This window comes from Rana temporaria, chromosome 11 (genome assembly GCF_905171775.1).
Source record: "Rana temporaria chromosome 11, aRanTem1.1, whole genome shotgun sequence".
NCBI classification, from domain to species: Eukaryota; Metazoa; Chordata; class Amphibia; order Anura; family Ranidae; genus Rana; species Rana temporaria.
In genome coordinates, this window is record NC_053499.1 from 13,576,559 (window position 1) to 13,595,193 (window position 18,635).

Consider the following 18,635-nt stretch of genomic DNA (forward strand, 5'->3'; position numbering starts at 1 on the left):
TTATGAAGCCGGAACTGAAAAAAAGAAAGTTTTCAATTAGCAGACATCTTGACATTTATCCGATCTTTAATTCAAGACATTGCAAAAGGCAGCGGTAATATGAAATCCTTTACCTATAACAGGCATTTAGAAGTCACCTGACCAGGTTCTAGTAATATGAACTGTCACCATTAGAGGTCAGTCTACCCAAAAGTGAGAATTAGTTATTGGTGAAGTGTGGCCAACCTCTGGCATCATATATGTATTGGATCCTCCATCAGCATTTCCCATGATTCCCAGTTCTGTTCATGTCCAGTTTTGGGCGTTTCTGCCCACCTTTGCGTGTCCCAGCTCTTCTTGTTACATTCCCCATAATATAAAATACATGACAATCTAGCAGGGGTGGTGGGAACCCCTTATAATGGGCGCATGCAGGTGTACAAACCCAAGTACTTGGCACAGAGGTCTCACCAAGAGAGTCTTCGAGAGACGTTTCTACCAGAGAATGAAATGTCATGTTTGGGTAGACTGACCCTTGAGGCTCCTGTAGACATTTTCTGCGGTCGGTTCACTAGGAACCCTGTATGGACAGGCTTTATGTACCAAGTTGATCAATCGATCAACTTGGGTAACAACCAACCTGCTGGATTTTACGTGTGATTATCACTATCGGCTGGTATAGCTGCTAGCAATAATAACTGGGCCAGATTCAAGAAGCAATTGCGCCTGTGTAACCATAGGTTACACAGCGCAATTGCTTACTTGCTCCGGCGTAGCGAATGCTCCTGATTCAGGAACATCGCTACGCCGACTGCAGCCTAAAATCTGCGTGGCATAAGGCTCTTATGCCACGCAAATTTTAGGCTGCATTCTTGCGTTGGCCGCTAGGGGGCGCTCCCATTGTGATCTGTGTATAGTATGCAAATTGCATACCAACACCGATTCACAACGTTGCGCGAGCCCTGCGTACGCAATTTACGTAGTTTGCGTACGTCGGGTTTCGCGTAAGGTTACACATCCTAATAGCAGGCGCAGCCAATGCTATAGGATACCCACGTTCCCGCGTCGCGATATTTAAAATCTACGTCGTTTGCGTAAGTGAATCGTGAATGGCGCTGGACGCCATTCACGTTCACTTTGAAGCAAATGACGTCCTTGCGACGTCATTTGCCGCAATGCACGTTGGGAAATTCATTTACATTGCGCGCGCTAACGCCGGGCAATTTTGCCGGCGCGCCCTCGCAATTTACGGAGCTACTGCTCCGTGAATCGAGGGCAGCGCAAAATATTTGCGGGGGCGCAGGGCAAAATCGTTGCCCTGTGCCTCCGCAAATAAAGCGCAAATGTACCTGAATCTGGGCCACTGTGCTCTCCCGGTGGGGACGGCTTGACAAGAGGGATTCAACCTGTCAGCACTATGATGGGGGGAATCCAGCAATTCGGTTGCAGGATATTTTTTTACAGCTTCTAAGTAGAAATTATTGTTTAGCTCTCTTTTATACCTTATTGTGTTTATTGCAATATGTTTCAATTTTTGAATTTAAATTATATACCGTTTATACTCGAGTATAAGCCGAGTTTTTCAGCACATTTTTTTGTGCTGAAAATGTCCTCCTCGGCTTATACTCGAGTCACCTTTTTGCGCCTGATCTCCCGGACTTTGGGGACCTGGTACTTGGCACACATGTAGCCCCTGCTCTCCTCTACAAGTGTGCAAAGTTTGCTGTCTGGGGGACCTACGGCCGGGGAGCACCGATTTTTCAAAGTCGGGCACCCCTTCTATATACTTCCATGTTAAACGTAAGTCTAGTACTGGACGCAGTGAGGCATGGGCACAGTGAGGCATGGACACAGTGAGGTACAGTGAGGCATGGACACAGTGAGGTACAGTGAGGCATGGGCACAGTGAGGCATGGGCACAGTGAGGCATGGACATGGACACAGTGAGGCAAAGTGAGGCACAGTGAGTGAGGCATGCAGATGGACACCCTAGACTTATACTTGAGTCAATAAGTTTTCCCAGTTTTTTTGTGGGTAAAATTAGGTGCCTCGGCTTAAATCCCGGTCGGCTCATACTCGAGTATATACTGTAGTTAGGATTTGTTGAAATTCCTTTTTGTAATTCAGAAATGGGAATATATCTAAATTTCTGAATAACAGCTAGGTGTCCATGTACTTTTGGTTACCGTATAACGCGCACTTTTTTCCCCTTAAAATCAGGGGGAAATCGTGGGTGCGCATTATACGATGATCCTCGCTGTTTCTGAGCGCTGCCGACAAAGCCCAACAAAGACCGAGCCGAGCCAAGTGTACTGCGCACTTGGCTCGGCTCCGCCCGCAGCCACGCGAGAGGAGCCGAACACACCGGAAATCTGGCTCTGCACAGCTCGACCAAGGCGCCAAATTCAAACACACAACGCTGCAACCCCCGGTAGACGGACACGACGGACACCGACAAGGCTGGACAGAAAGGCAGACGCACGCGGCGGACACCGACAAGGCTGGACGGACCGGCAGACGGACGGGACGGACACCGACAAGGCTGGACAGACCCTGCGCAAGGCCGCAGACGGACGCCGGATAAGGCCGCCGATGGACGCCAACAGCAGACGGACACGGACAAGGCTGGACGGACCGGCAGACAGACGTGACGGACACCGACAAGGCTGGACGGACCCCGCGCAAGGCCGCAGACGGACACTGGACAAGGCCGCCGATGGACGCCGGGCAAGACAGCAGACGGACACCGACAAGGCTGAGCATCCAAAATGTACGTTTTTTCCTAAACTTCCCTTCTAAGGGTGCGCATTATACGCCAGGGCACGCTATACCCCGATAAATACGGTATATACTGTAGTATGCAATAGATACAAAAGAACAGTTATAATCAATGGAGTGATTATGAGGACGTTTCATATTTTATTAGTGAGAATCATCGCCTATTAGGAGATATTTATATGCTTTTCATAGTTAGAATGACATATATACAAGGGTTGAATCAACTTACTGATGGAATAATATGCCATGAATCCGGTGCTCTGTCCAGAATAGTCACTCACGAAATGCAGGACGAGGCCATTTTTGGTGGAAGTGATTGGCTGGATTTTTTGATTGCCGCAGTACGCTGGTCCTACCAGGGGGGAGGCAGACAAAACCCCATCTCTGATCTCCAGCCAGTCGTAGGAACATGTCTTGCTGGACTCTAGGCTGAAACTAACCATGGCCAGCTGGACCTGAAATTCACAACACATATTAATATAAAAGTACATTTTTTTAATAATAATAAATAAATATATATATATATATATATATATATATATATATATATATATATATATATATATATATATATATATATATATATATATATATATATATTTAGAATTTTTTTATTTAAAATATAAATGCCAGAAATGCACTCAGCAGGTAAGCCAGCATTTTCGTTGACTGAGTGGTGTCAGCCCTGCCCAATATCTTTTGCTAAATTACTCAAAAAATTCCAACTCTCACATCTCTACAGCCTAAAGGCTCATTTTTATGCAGTCCAACGTAAGAACAAATAGGGCTCTTTGAGATAATATAGGACGTGTGCCGTTGACACAGGACATATCTGAACGTCTGACAAGATCAACAGGTTTTTTTTTTGCTTATCAAACAAATACAACAAGATGCTTTTCAATGGTGTATAAAAAAGTGAAGCTTTTCTTACTTTGTATCCCAAAGGAGCGATGATTGTCCAAATGCAGTCACTATAAGCAGGGTAATTTTGCTGCTTTTCATATCCAGGGCTAAATACGGTCCCAGTGGAGTTGACCAAAGTCCCGCCGCAGCTCACTGAAAGGAATAAAAGTAAGACGATTGTGTATATTTCAGGAAGTACTGAGGGCAGAGAATGCCAAGCAAGAAGGCCATAGGTGTGCGCAGCCTATTGCATTAGGGTGTGCACCCCAAAGCGCAAACATTATTGCATGTGTATATACAGTATACTGATGGTGTCTGCAGAGCAGTCGATGGTGTCAGTAGGGCAGAGATTGGTGTCAGTATGAAATAGTGAAATATCAGGGGTCTATTTCTGTGCGTTACTGCACGTTTAACGCAGTATATTCCAGTGTGTTACTACACGTTTAATGCAGCATATTTCTGTGCATTAGTGCACATTTAACGTTGTATAGTTCAGTGTGTTATGTGCTGTTTAATGCTGTATTTTTCTGTGCGTTAGTGCGTGTTTAACGCAGTATATTTCGGTGAAATCTGCACCACACAGGGTGATTAGGGTGTGCCCAGGCACACCTGGCACACGCCTATGAAAAAGGCCAATAATGGCTGCCCCTATGTGTCTCTTAAATTAGGTTTACTAATTTTTTGGTGCCAAGTAATTTCTATTAGGTAGATTCAGAAAGAGCTAGGCCGGCTTATCAGTAGATAAGCCGACCTAACTCAGAATCTACGCCGACTTATGTTTAAGCGTATGCTCAAACAGAGATACGCTTAAACATATCTAAGATACGATGGCTTGCGCCGTCCTATCTTAGATTGCAAAATTTTGGATGGCCGCTAGGTGGCGCTTCCATTGCGGTCGGCGTAGAATATGTAAATGAGGAGATACGCCGATTCACGAACGTACGCCCGGCCGCCGCAGTACATTTACGCCGTTTCCGTAAGCCATTATCAGGCCTAAAGTTATTCCATCTATTAGATGGAATAGCAATGTTAAAGTATGGCCGGCGTTCCCGCTTCGAGATTTGAAATGTTTACATCGTTTGCGTAAGTCGTCCGCGAATAGCGATTTACGTTGTTTACGTCCACGTCGAAATCAATAGGCCCGTACGGCGTACTTAGCCGCAATGCACACTGGGAAATGTAGGCGCCCGGCGCATGCGCAGTAAAAAATAAAAACGTCAAAAACGTAAGGTCAAGCCTTATTAACATAAAACACGCCCCCCTTACACACATTTGAATTCGGCACCCTTACGCCCGCCCGATTTAGGCTACGCCTCCGTAACATAGCAGGCAAGTACATTGTGAATCATGTACTTGCCTAGCTAACTTACGGCGGCGTAGCCTAAATGCTCTAAGCTACGCCGCCGCAAGTTTACACCAATCTATGTGAATCTACCTATATGGAATTAGTTAATACTTCCAATACTTGCACCATGCACGTTTGGGGTGGAGTAACTTGACTGGTCTGACCTCAACCCAACAAAACACCTTTGGGATGAATTAGAGTGGAGACTGCGAGCCAAGTTTTTCCATCCAACATTAATGCTTGACCCCACAAATTCTGCGAGAATGGTCAAACATTTCCATAGACACTCCTAAACCTTGTGGACGGCCTTCCCAGAAGAGTTGAAGCTGTTGTAGCTGCAAAGGGTTGACCAACTCAGTATTGAACCCTACTGACTTATGCTGCATAAAGACGATCGGACATTCCGACAACAAAACCGTGGATTTTTTTTTCCAACGGATGTTGGCTCAAACTTGTCTTGCATACACACGTCACACGTCACACAAATGTTGTCGGAAATTCCGAACGTCAATAACGCGGTCACGTACAAGACGTACGACGAGCCGCGAAAAATGAAGTTCAATAGCCAGTGCGGCTCTTCTGCTTGATTCCGAGCATGCGTGGAATTTTGTGCATCGGAATTTTGTACACACGCTTGGAATTTCCGACAACAAATTTTGTTGTCGTAAAATTTGAGAACTGGTTTTTCAAACTTTTGTTGTCGTAAATTCCGACAGCAAATGTCTGATGGAGCCTACACACAGTCGGATGTTCCGACTACAAGCTCCCATCGAACATTTGTTGTCGGAAATTCCGAGCGTGTGTACGTGGCATTAGAGTGGAGTCTGCGAGCCAAGTTTTTTCGTCCAACATCAGTGCCTGACCTGATAAATTCTGGAAGAATGGTTAAACATTTCCATAGACACACTCCTAAACCTTGTGGACGGCCTTCCCAGAAGAGTTGAAGCTGTTATAGTTGCAAAGGGCGGGGCCAACTCCATATTGAACCCTACTGACTAAGACTGGGATACCATTAAAGTTCATGTGTGTGTAAAGGCAGGCGTCCCAATACTTTTGACAACAGGAGCCCAGATTCATGTAGAACCGCGTATCTTTGTGCGGGCGTAACGTATCCTAGTTACGTTACGCCTCCGCAACTTTGACAGGCAAGTGCCGTATTCTCAAACCAAAGTTGCGGCGGTGTAGCGTAAATAGGCCGGCGTATGCCCGCCTAATTCAAATGTGGGCGTGTGTTATGTAAATTTAATGTGACCCCACGTAAATTACGCTTTTTACGAACGGCGCATGCGCCGTCCGTGAAAGTATCCCAATGCGCATGCTCCAAATTAACCCGCAAAAAGCCAATGCTTTCGACGTGAACGTAAATTATGCCCAGCCCTATTCGCGAACGACTTACGCAAATGACGTAATCGGCGGAAAATTCGACGCTGGCCCGACGTCCATACTTAACATTGGCTGCGCCTCATATAGCAGGGGTAACTTTAAGCCGGAAAAAGCCTTACGTAAACGGCGTATCTGTACTGCGACGGCCGGGCGTACGTTCGTAAATAGGCGTATCTAGCTGATTTACATATTCCAGGCGTAAATCAGCGTCCACGCCCCTAGCGGCCAGCGTAAATGTGCAGTTAAGATCCGATGGCGTAGGAGACTTACGCTGGTCGTATCTTAGACAAATTCTGGCGTATCCGATTCTTTGAATCAGGTGCCAAGATACGACGCCTCAGACTCAGAGATACGACTTTGTATCTGGAGATACGCCGTCGTATCTCCTACCTGAATCTGACCCGAAGAGTTGAAAAGCCATGTCCCAATAAACCATGGGCCAGATTCACAAAAGAGATACGACGGCGTATCTCCTGATACGCCGTCGTATCTCTGAGATCCGCACGTCGTAACTATGCGCCTGATTCATACGCATAGTTCTCACTAAGATCCGACAGGTGTAATTGACTTACACCGTCGGATCTTAGGCTGCAATTCTAGGCCGGCCGCTAGGTGGCGATTCCATTGCGGTCGGGGTAAAACATGCAAATGACTAGTTACGCCGATTCACAAACGTACGCTTTGCTCGTCGCTCTAAATTTACGTTGTTTCCGTCGAGATACACGGCGTAAAACTAAGGCTGCCCTCTAGGTGGTCTAGCCAATGTTAAGTATGGCTGTCGTTCCCGCGTCGAAATTTCACGTCGTTTGCGTAAGTCGTCCGTGAATGGCGCTAGACGCCATTTACGTTAACGTCGAAACCAATGACTTTCTTGCGACGTCATTTAGCGCAATGCACGTCGGGTAATTTTAGGGGCGGAGCATGCGCAGTACGTTCGGCGCGGGAACGCGCCTAATTTAAATGGTGCCCGCCCCATTTCAATTAGGCGGGCTTGCGCCGGGCGGATTTACGCTACGCCGCCGCAAGTTTACAGGCAAGTGCTTTGTGAATCAAGCACTTACGCTGTAAACTTGCGGCGGTGTAACGTAAATGGGATACGTTACGCCACCGCAGCGTAGCCAGATTCTATGTGAATCTGGCCCCATGTCCTTTAGGAACATCCATCTTTCACCATGATCATTATTCAATGCAGTGCCATGGCACATTCTGTGCGATCCACTTTCTTTAGCCCACAGAAATATGTCCTTACAATAAAAGGTCCAGTTGGTTTTTCTTTTCTCCCTAAGCCTATATTCCTCCCATGTTGACCCCAATGGCGCTGTTTTTAGATTTTTTTTTATACAGGTACATCTGTTCTGTTACCTGTGCTGTATGAGGCTTTGAATCCGGTGGCTGTAATTGACCCATCTGTGACGAATTCCACCAGCATCACGGAGCTAGAGGACACCAGGGAGGGCATCATTCCGGAGCCGCATGACCTGTCCAGCAGCAATGGGTATGTTCTGCTGGGACCATCAAACACCCTGATGTAATCTGATGTGCACCCAACAGAGTTCTGCACATCAAACGCCTTAAACTGCAGGAGTATCTAAAAGGAGATATATAAGTATAATAATGGACATAGACACTTGTCTTTTAGATGAAATACACAAAAGGCGCTAAATACAAAAAATCATCTAACACTAAGAATGCTAGCAATAAGTGGAATTCCTGCCTAACCATAACAATTTTATAAAAAAAATCCCCTCTCTTGTCCTCCCTCTCCTTCTACCTTTGCTGCCCACCCTATGTAAAATGTATTCTGTATGCTTACCTTTTTCCACCCTGTTCTGGTTCGATCACACGATCCCACAGCTCTGGCTCCCCTGTGTCAGGGAGTGGTCAACAATGACCAGGAATTCTGGGGGTGGTGACACCACTTATAGGCTCCCATAGCTCAGCCGTTTTTGGCAATAAGCGTATCATCAGGTGCAGAGGCGGCTCTTTAATTAGGCAAATTAGGCGGTCGCCTAAGAACTCACAGGGGCCTCGCGGGTGCCTAACTTAACCAGTGCATTACCCCAGTTTTAAGGGACAGTGGACCTTAACGTTGCTGTGCTCAGGCAGCGTTAAGAGCCCTGACTCAGGAGCGGGGCCGCCAGTGTCCCTAACAACCAGTGAATATCGGCGACACCACCCTTGTAACGTCAATGACCCAGCATGCCCTCAGTCAATGATGTCACAAGGGGGGCGGGTTCAGCGGTTGACATCACCGGGTGGCCCACGCCCCTTAGTTATTAAAGCGGATGTGCCACGAAAAAAATATATTAAAAGCCAGCAGCTATAAATACTGCAGCTGCTGACTTTTAATATTAGGACACTTACCTGTCCTGGAGTCCAGCGCCGTCCGCAGCAGAGGACGAGCGATCGCTCGTCACTCTGCTGTTCCCCCCTCCATCCACGCTGAGGGAACCAGGAAGTGAAGCGCTCCGACTTCACTACCCGGTTCCCTACGGCGCATGCACGAGTTGCGCTGCGCCGCTGATTGGCTCCCGCTGTGCTCTGGGAGCCGAGTGGAGGACGGGAGGTGAGGTTCTGCCCGCAGTAAACCCGAAACTATGTGGCCGGAAGTGGGTGCAAATACCTGTCTTTAGACAGGTATCTGCACCCCCCTCCCCCCTGAAAGGTGTCAAATGTGACACCGGAGGGGGGAGGGTTCCCATCAGCGGAAGTTCCACTTTAGGGTGGAGCTCCGCTTTAAAGAGCAGGATCTGGGGGCCACCTTGTTAAAGGGGGCTTCCAAAATCCAATAAGCCCCCTGCCCGCAGACCCCCACAACCACCGGCCAGGGTTGTGGGGAAGAGGCTCTTGTCCTTGAATTATTTTTCCCATCATTGGTGGGAGTGGGGCCCCATGCCAAGTTTTGCCTAAGGCCTCACAAAGCCTAGAGCCACCTCTGAACAGGTGACCAGACCAGAGTGGGCTCGAAAAAGATAAGCATAATGTAGCACCCTCCTATTGTAGTGTAGACTGGCAGGTAAAATTAGTTGGCTCCACTATAATCAGAGGAGCTGGGTGATTACCTAGGGCTGTTCAGTGTCTCACAGGCTGTTGCTCTGATTGCTTTCACCTGTGCTCTAGAGGATTCTAGAAGTATAGTGGGAGGAAGGACAGAGTATGCAGCCTGAATATTTATGGAACGCCAGTCAATCCCTGCAGAGGTGTGCCCAGTAGGTGGTTGGAGGGCCATTAAATAGTCTGAGGCCTGAGGCAGCAGCTGCAGAGTTCCAGGGTCCAGTCCTGCTGGAGGAGTCCCATGTGTAGGGGGCTCTGCCCCTGGGGCAGAATGCCAGAAGGAGCCATCAGGAAGCCATAAAGGTCCCAGCTAGGCTTAGCTTGGGAGTCTATTCACAAACTTATGAACCGGGATCAAGTTGGGTCTGGAAAAACTCACTGTAGAGAGCCAAGAGAAAGTTGGTTTGAAAGAGTCCAGGTGTCTTATGATGGCGTGAGTCTACATCAGGGATCTTCAAGCTACGGTCCTCCAGCTGTTGTAGAACTACACATCCCATGAGTCATTGTAACACACTGACATTCACGGACATGACTGGGCATGATGGGAATTGTAGTTCCTGAACAACTGGAGGGTCATAGTTTGAAGACCCATGGTCTACATCTTCCTCACTGAGAGGAGCCTGGTGGGTATTGGAAGGAGGCAAACAATGATCCTATGGCTGTGTCAGTAAATGACCCTAGTGTTGGAAGGGCAGTGACTGTGTGTAGCTTTTAATCTCTGGAAGGGGCACTAGTCAACATCAGCATAGAGATTCTGTGGCATATCCCTTTTTAAAAGCTAAAGAGTCCTCCAGTTTATTGGGGTATCCCATGCTCCCCTCATCCCCATCCAAGTTATATGTTCACATAAACAAAAAAAAGACCACCCCCCCCCCCTAGACTATTCCCTTGAGCCAGTGGAAGTGTGAAGGAAATACTGTGTGCCTGGTTGTGGGTGTTCCTAACTGGGGGAATAGGACGTTCACCAGCAGCTCCTACAAAGGTGCACTACATTACACTTTCCTCTTTTTACATAGGGTAGGCAGGATATGTAGACAGAGGGGGGAGGGGACATTTTTAAGAATAGTTTTGGTTAGACAGTAATTCCACTGGAAGGCCAGTTGAAGGCCAGTTGAAGGCCATGGTTATGATGTCACTTCCTGTATCTGTGTTCCTGTTGTTTCCAATGAAACAATAAAGGCCCAGCCATGTTTCCAGCAGATCCTGCCGGGTAAGAGCCATATCTGAAGTAGCTTTCCAACACAGGTGTCCCCATTTTCCATTTCCTCCTGTGGTGGTGACAGTCCCCAGGACAGTTCAGCTCATTCCCAGTTCTAACCCAGTTCTATGCCAAAGACATTTCTATATGTAACGTTTAGCTTTAGCATAATGTGCGTCAGGTAGGAATGATTACCTGGCTGATTGGCAGACGGATGAGCCAGGTGCAGTTGTAGTTGTTTGGGTAATTGGAAGGGTTGGAGGCAGAGTAGAGAACACCTGTGGCATCGGACAATACGGAGGAGCAGATATCTGTAGAAAAAAGGAAGAACCAAGTTACAAACAAGGGCAGAGTCTCTTGGGTAGTCATCTCCCATACCAAAAACCCTGTTCACACCTGCTGGTGTCGGGGAAAAACCATAGACCCAGGGATGGAGGCTTCATGCCACCCAACCCTCAATTCCCAGAGGAAAAGAAAGATCCAATTTCCTCCTTGTGGAACTTGCATTTTGGAACCTTTCACCTTGTATGAATGAGAACCCTAGGTGCCAATCCTCTTCATATCATGAAATGGTTGTGCATTATCACCAGTGGCGGCTGATGCTCAAAATTCAGATGACATCCCCTACGGTTGGAGTTGTTAAGTGATACACCGGTCGTTACTTATGTTTGTGAGTTTGCAACTGTTTTATGTGTATGGTGTCATTGCACTAGGCGTTTGCGCCCTCCTGTGTGTGTTTTTGCAGTTGTATCTCCTGCTTGTTCTATGTCCTTCACCAGTGTCCTATACCCAGGGCTTTTTTTCAGCAGGAACGTGGGGGAACGCAGTTCCGGCACCTCTAGCTCTGAATGTATGTAATGGCAAGGGGTGCTGGGGTGTACTGGAGGGTCTATTGATGCTGGCTGCTGGGGGATCTATTGTTGCTGGAGAGGATCTATTTTTTCAGTGGAAGGGTCTATTGTTGCTGAGGAGGTCAGTTGTTGCGGGTGGGGGATCTATTGCTGCTAGCTGTTCAGAGTCTATTGTTGCTGAGGGTGCTCCGTTGTTGCTGGCTATAGGGGATCTATTTTACTTCCTATCATTAACAAATTACTTAGCACCTCAAATTGATACTTGGTTCTGTATCCGTTACTGAGAGGTGGGTAGGAGGTGAAACCAAGGAATGGTGTTTGGAGGTGGGTAGGGGATGGAACCAAGGAACGGTGCTCGGAGGTGGGTAGGGGATGGAACCAAGGAATGGTGCTCAGAGGTGGGTAGGGGGTGGAACCACGGAATGGTGCTCTGAGGTGGGTAGGGGGTGAAACCACGGAATGGTGCTCGGAGGTGGGTAGGGGGTGGAACCAATGAATTGTGCTCGGAGGTGGGTATGGGGTGGAACCAATGAATTGTGCTCGGAGGTGGGTAGAGGGTGGAACCAAGCAATGGTGCCCGGAGGTGGGTAGGGGGTGGAACCAATCAATGGTGCCCGGAGGTGGGTAGGGGGTGGAACCACGGAATGGTGCTCGGAGGTGGGTAGGGGGCGGAACCACGGAATGGTGCTTGGAGGTGGGTAGGGGGTGAAACCACGGAATGATGCTCAGGGGTGGGTAGGGGTGGAACCACGGAATGGTGCTCGGAGGTGGGTAGGGGGTGGAACCACGGAATGGTGCCCGGAGGTGGGTAGGGGGTGAAACCATGGAATGGTGCTCGGAGGTGGTTAGGGGGTGGAACCACAGAATGGTGCCCGGAGGTGGGTAGAAGGTAGAACCACGGAATGGTGCTCGGGGGTGGGTAGGGGGTGGAACCACGGAATGGTGCTCGGAGGTGGGTAGGGGGTGGAACCACGGAATGGTGCTCGGAGGTGGGTAGGGGGTGGAACCACAGAATGGTGCTCGGAGGTGCACGCCAATACTGTTTCCTTTTATTCAGACGTTTTTGATAAACTTACTGCAGCTGTAGAGTTTGTTGATCTTGGCCACATCCAGGTTGCTCAATCCTGTTCTCTGTCCAATGCTGATACCATTGTCAGGGACGGGCTGAATGGTCTGTAGGCGGTAGTCAGTAGAGAACGCAAATCTGTAAACAGAAACATACCAATACAGTGAGGGTTCAATTCACAAACATGCTTTTTATTTGAATGGAAGGTTACAAGACTCATTACATGTTCTCTATGACTTAAAGAATATGTAAAGCCAACATTTCATATCCCTGATATGTGCCTGCTGCACCATGTACTTGTATAACAAAAATGGATCCTGTTCTCTTTGTATTGCTTCCTTTGTGTGAAATACCTGGTCTTCCTGCCAGTCCCAATGCTTCCCTATTAAAAACTGACCACACTAAGCATCAGAGCACAGCAACAAAATAAGGTCAGCTATAAATGGAATACTTACTTTCCATAATGCATCACAGAGGTGTAATCATATTGCATGTTTAGGTTGTTGGTATTATGTTTATCAAAGCTGGTGTTGTAGTCTGAAAGAAAAAAAGAAAATAAAAAGTTACTTATTATTGTTTAGATTATGTTCAGTGTCCTAAAAGTTCATTTTCATTCTAAAGCAGCCACAGCTTGAGTGAAAAAGCCTGTTCCTGCCAGCATTCTGCAGAGTAGAACCCTCATGCCTCGTACACATGATCGGTTTTCCCGGCAGTCAAAAGCTTGCGGGGAAAACCGAGGGGGAAAACCGAGAACCTGCTCGGTTGCATTTCCCCGTCTACACACGGCCAGTTTCCCCAGACAGGAAAACTGCCATGAAAGCTTTGGTCGGGAAAACGGGCCGTGTGTATGATCCACTGCGGTGTTTCCCATAGGAAAACTGCAGAGCAAAAAAACGCAGAGAATCGCGGTGGGAAAGTTCTCATGTTTTTGTTTTCCTGTCGGAAAAAAGCAAAACATGGCAGTTTTCCCGTCGGGAAAACCGATCGTGTGTACGAGGCATAACTCTGTGTGGAAGCAGTAGTCTCACTGCAAAGGTCCAATATGCTTGTCCAACATCAGTGCCTGACCTCACAAATGCTCTTCTGGAAGAATGGTCAAACATTCCCATCAGGGGCCTTGCTAGGTGGCAAGCCCGAAGTCCAAAAAGTCGGCGGGAATTAGAGGTGTTGTATGTGGAGTAGCGATTTTTTGGGGCTGGGCGGTGGGGTTGTGTGACCTACCAGTGCACTGACCTACCAGTGCACTGACCTACCTGCACTGACCTACCTGCACTGACCTACCTTCACTGACCTACCTGCACTGACCTACCTGCACTGATCTACCTGCACTGCATGACCCAACACACACTGACCTACTGACAATGGCATAGATACACACACTGACTTACCTGAGCTCAGCTGTGGTGTCAGTCACTCGTCACAATGATGTGGACTAATTATTTTCCTGACACAATTTCTCAGGGAGGAACCCATTCTACCGCCTGATTCAAATTAACGAGAGCATGCAATCCAGACAAAAAGATTTCACATGCTCACCTTCCAACGTTCAACAGCCAAGAGAGAGCCTGAGCTATGGCCCCCACAGTTTTATTAAAAGCATAGAATCACAAAACATGCATTGATTGGTTCATATCATACACCCACACCCACTAATCCTCCCAATCACCCACTCTACCCTCCTCCCCTGTGTGGCTTGTCCTTGGCATGAAGTTTCTCATTGGTCAGTTCACATAAAAGGGTGGTTTCTCCTTGGAAGTCCATTTTTGGGCATGCACACACACCCTTCTTGTCATGTGGCATAAAGTCCCCTCGTGTCTTTTATTCAGACTCATTCGCCATCTTACATAGAATTCCTTTGGTGGGGTGAAGAGAAGGGTGAGGGAGGGTTGAAGTACATATCTGCCTTCTCTCCACGAAAAGGCTTGGAATGTGAAGCTGAAGGGAACATGAGGGAAAAATGGAGAGGAAATGGCTTCTGAACAAACAGCTCTCCGTCTTAACATAAAATAGGCATATTATTATAATCTATCACAACTGTCAGAGAGGAGAGGAGCTGCCATGCCAAGGAGAGGAGCTGCCATGCCAAGGAGAGGAGCTGCCATGCCGAGGAGAGGAGCTGCCATGCCAAGGAGAGGAGCTGCCATGCCAAGGAGAGGAGCTGCCATGCCAAGGAGAGGAGCTGCCATGCCGAGGAGAGGAGCTGCCATGCCGAGGAGAGGAGCTGCCATGCCAAGGAGAGGAGCTGCCATGCCGAGGAGAGGAGCTGCCATGCCAAGGAGAGGAGCTGCCATGCCGAGGAGAGGAGCTGCCATGCCGAGGAGAGGAGCTGCCATGTTGAGGAAAGGAGCTGCCGAGCCAAGGAGCAGAGGGAGGAGAGCCGCCCACCCGAGCAGGGATATTGTTCGGCGGCTGCATTTTGAAATTCCCGCCTTCTGGAGACTCTGCAGGCTATGATGGACGCACCACGTCACACGTCCCGTGGTCCTCCTGGATTGGCGCTGCAGGCTCCAGAAGGCGGGACGGGACCTATGACACTCGGCTGAACTCAGCCAAACTCAGCCCCAGCCGCGCTCGGCCGCCCTCGGCTGAACTCGGCCCCAGCCGCACTCGGCCGTGCTTGGCCACACTCGGCAACAGACGCACTCGGCCCCCCTCGGCCACAGACGCACTTGCCCATCAGATCAGTCCCGGGCCCCGGCGCTCGGGGCTAACAATACAAACCATAGGTAAATAGATTCGGGGCTTTTCGAGGGCCCATTCGGGGCTCCAGCCCCCCAAGCCCGGGCCTAACGACGCCCCTGATTCCCATAGACGCACTCCTAAACCTTGTGGACAGCCTTCCCAGAAGAGAAATTCAGAAAAGGTATTTGTGAAATATTTTGTGTGTCTTTCCTCTCTAGTAAAGTCCGACATAAATGGGTTTGGATGTTTATTGCAGCTGCCATTAAGAATCTTACCGGGTTCAATGTTTTGCCATAGGATTTTGATGTACAAGTCGCGGTCACTTCGGCTGTGCTCATGATCAATGCCCAGGGCGTGGTTTAGCTCATGCTGGACTACCCCATGATAAACACAACCGCTTCTATCCAGAGATAAGTCCTGGGCTCCTGCAGAATAGCCCAGTAAGGACCAGCAGCTGCAACCAACAAAAACAAAATTGCAATCACGACACACAAATGCTGTAAAGATTATTAACACTACTATAATAAAGCAATAAGAAAAGTGCATTAGCATAGTAACCAATTAGAATCCTGTTACCAGCTCTGTTCAGGCACGGCTCTGCCCAGCTCTGTTCAGGCACGGCTCTGCCCAGCTCTGTTCAGGCACGGCTCTGCCCAGCTCTGTTCAGGCACGGCTCTCCCCAGCTCTGTTCAGTCATTGCTCATTCCAGGTCTTCTTGCAGTTTACAGATCTGGATTTCCTTGTAAGGAATCATTTATACTTTGACTTCAACACACATTAAAGTGCCTACCACCTCAACATGCTTTTTTTTATGTGTTTTTGATGCTTCAGTGATGCTTTTTTGAAGCTATAGTGAAGCTTGGCAAATGCCCTGTGTGTGTTTATTTTCTATTTGTTGAAATTAGTACTCCCACTCAGCAGATCCCCAACTCAAGAGTACCCTGTTCAGCAGAACCCCAGCTAATTGGTACCCTTGTTCAGCAGATCCCCTGCTTAGTAGAACTGCCAGCTCTGCTAATCCCCCACTCAGTAGTAACACCCAGCTCTGCCGATCCCCCACTCAGTAGTAATGCCCAGCTCTGCCGATCCCCCACTCAGTAGTAATGCCACTCAGTAGTAACGCCCAGCTCTGCTAATCCCACACTCAGTAGTAACCCCCAGCTCTGCTGATCCCACACTCAGTAGTAACCCCCAGCTCTGCTGATCCCCCACTCAGTAGTAAAGCCCATCTCTGCTGATCCCCACTCAGTAGTAACACCCAGCTCTGCTGATGCCCCACTCAGTAGTAACGCCACTTAGTAGTAACGCCCAGTCCTGCTGAACCCCCACTCAGTAGTAACGCCACTCAGTAGTAACTCCCATCTCTGCTGATCCCCCACTCAGTAGTAACCCCCAGCTCTGCTGATCCCCCCACTCAGTAGTAACACCTAGCTCTGCTGATCCCCCACTCAGTAGTAACGCCACTCAGTAGTAATGCCCAGCCCTGCTGAACCCCCACTCAGTAGTAACGCCCAGCTCTGCTGATACCCTACTCAGTAGTAACTCCCAGCTCCGCTGATCCCCCCACCCAGTAGTAACACTCATTTCTGTAAAATCTCTGGTTTGCTGAGCCTCCTCTCTCTCTAATCCCCGTTCACCTCCCGCTATATTGCTCCCATGCTCTGCACCACGTGTGACATTGCTAGTTTCTTCTGCTCCAGTCCCTCAGCTCTGCTGATCCTCTGCCACTCAGTCCTCTCTCTCTGGTCCCCGCTCACCTTCTGCTATAGGTTTCCCATGTTACACACCATGTGTGCCGCCTGCTAGTTGCTCCGCTACAGTCTGGACCCCACTCAATCTGCCCAGACACTCCCAGAATATATACACATGAACCAGAAGTTACTGCTGATGACGTCTTTCCGGTTCACTTGTTGGTTTCCCAGTGCATCCTGGGATATCTCATAACTGCAATACCTCCAAAGCAAAGCCAAAGTAAAATATAGGCCCTTCAAAAGCTGCAGGTGCTGCTAGCAAGCCTTGTCAGAGACTTCTAGGGAGGCTTTGGAGATGCTTTGAAGCACCAAGAAAGCGACATGGGGGTATAATGATATAATGAAGCATACAACGTGTGAACAGGACTGTAAGCTTACCATTCTATTTGGTGACGGGGCTTTGATTGACATTCAGAGTGCTTTAAAAAAGCATTTCCGATGCCACATTTTGAAGCAAGTGTAAACAAGCACTAACTCTTTTTACAGTTCAGGTTTGGTTTTCTAACATTTGTTTTCTGTTTTTGCTGCCTGAACCTTCCTCATCTCTTGCCTTGACCTCTGCCTTTTTTGTTGCCAGCCTGAACTGTCTGAATACTCTCTGCTTGCTGCCTGCCCAGACCCCTACCTGAACTTGACCACTCCAGCATAGTTAATTCGTTGTCCACCCGGAGTTCTGGTCACTGTCTGCTTCCTGCCTGCCAAGACCCTTTGCTTGATCCAGACTACACTCTGGTCTTCAGTCTCTGCACCATAGCCCTCTTGTCCTCACTGACCCCTTGGTGGGTTGACCCCAAACATGTGCAGCTCCCCCAACATGTTTGTGCGACAAGGAAACCTTATACTCCTTCCCTGTTCCCTTCGGGTCTGGATTTTCAAGCTCCGCTGGCTACCAAGCCTACAAGCTCCCCAGCTCCCCCAGCTACTATTATGTCCGGGACTCGTTATTGGAATTTTATTTGGAGGATCCTCTGTCGCCTCACAATAACAATTTTTTATCTATATACACCGTGCATTAGCCTGAAACTTTTCTACATCCATATACTATGGTGTTTTAAATAACCTTTCACATGCCTACCAGGCTGGTCAGGTAACAGCATCGTATATGCTATATACTTATTCCCAAATGGTCTGTTTCACACATTCCGGCGGAGATCTATCTCACTTACCGTTATGCTCCTGATGAAGCGTTTTGAACGCGAAACATGTTGAGTAAAAGCGAGTAAAAGCAACATCCATCACTCCGCATATTCAATCCAGTCCTAAGGATCTAAAAGTTTTTATATATCTCCTGGTGCTGTATGGTTTTGTTTCTACAAGCATATGTGCACTAGTATAAACTTTTATGTAATATTTCCTAATTTATGTACTGTGATTATATGCTGATATTGTATTATTGTGTTCACGAAGTTCTGTATATCATTTTTCTTCGCATACCCCTTTTTTTATGAATAAATATATCTATAGATTTTCTACCATATTTACCTGTACCGTCTAAAGTCCATTTCATTAGCCCAGATTAATTCCACGACCTAGTACCAGCATGCAGCAACATCCAGCTCCACCCCCAGGGGTTCTGGTGAAAAATGGCCTGTGCCTAGAATTTCCAGCCTCAGATGAGCCCCCCATCACCTGACAGGGGGTGTAG

At 48.2% G+C, this 18,635-nt stretch overlaps 1 protein-coding gene across 1 annotated transcript in view; it reads right to left on the bottom strand.

Annotated features, from left to right (window-relative positions):
• The window catches only part of LOC120917428 (embryonic protein UVS.2-like), a 28,468-nt gene continuing 9,833 nt past the window's right edge, over positions 1-18,635 (bottom strand). The window contains exons 7-14 of the mRNA XM_040328709.1: positions 15,515-15,693; positions 13,013-13,094; positions 12,568-12,695; positions 10,836-10,951; positions 7,751-7,976; positions 3,689-3,813; positions 2,987-3,212; positions 1-14 (exon numbers count right to left, since the gene is read on the bottom strand). Coding sequence (XP_040184643.1) covers positions 1-14; positions 2,987-3,212; positions 3,689-3,813; positions 7,751-7,976; positions 10,836-10,951; positions 12,568-12,695; positions 13,013-13,094; positions 15,515-15,693 — 1,096 coding nt within the window. The remainder of the gene's footprint in view (positions 15-2,986; positions 3,213-3,688; positions 3,814-7,750; positions 7,977-10,835; positions 10,952-12,567; positions 12,696-13,012; positions 13,095-15,514; positions 15,694-18,635) is intronic.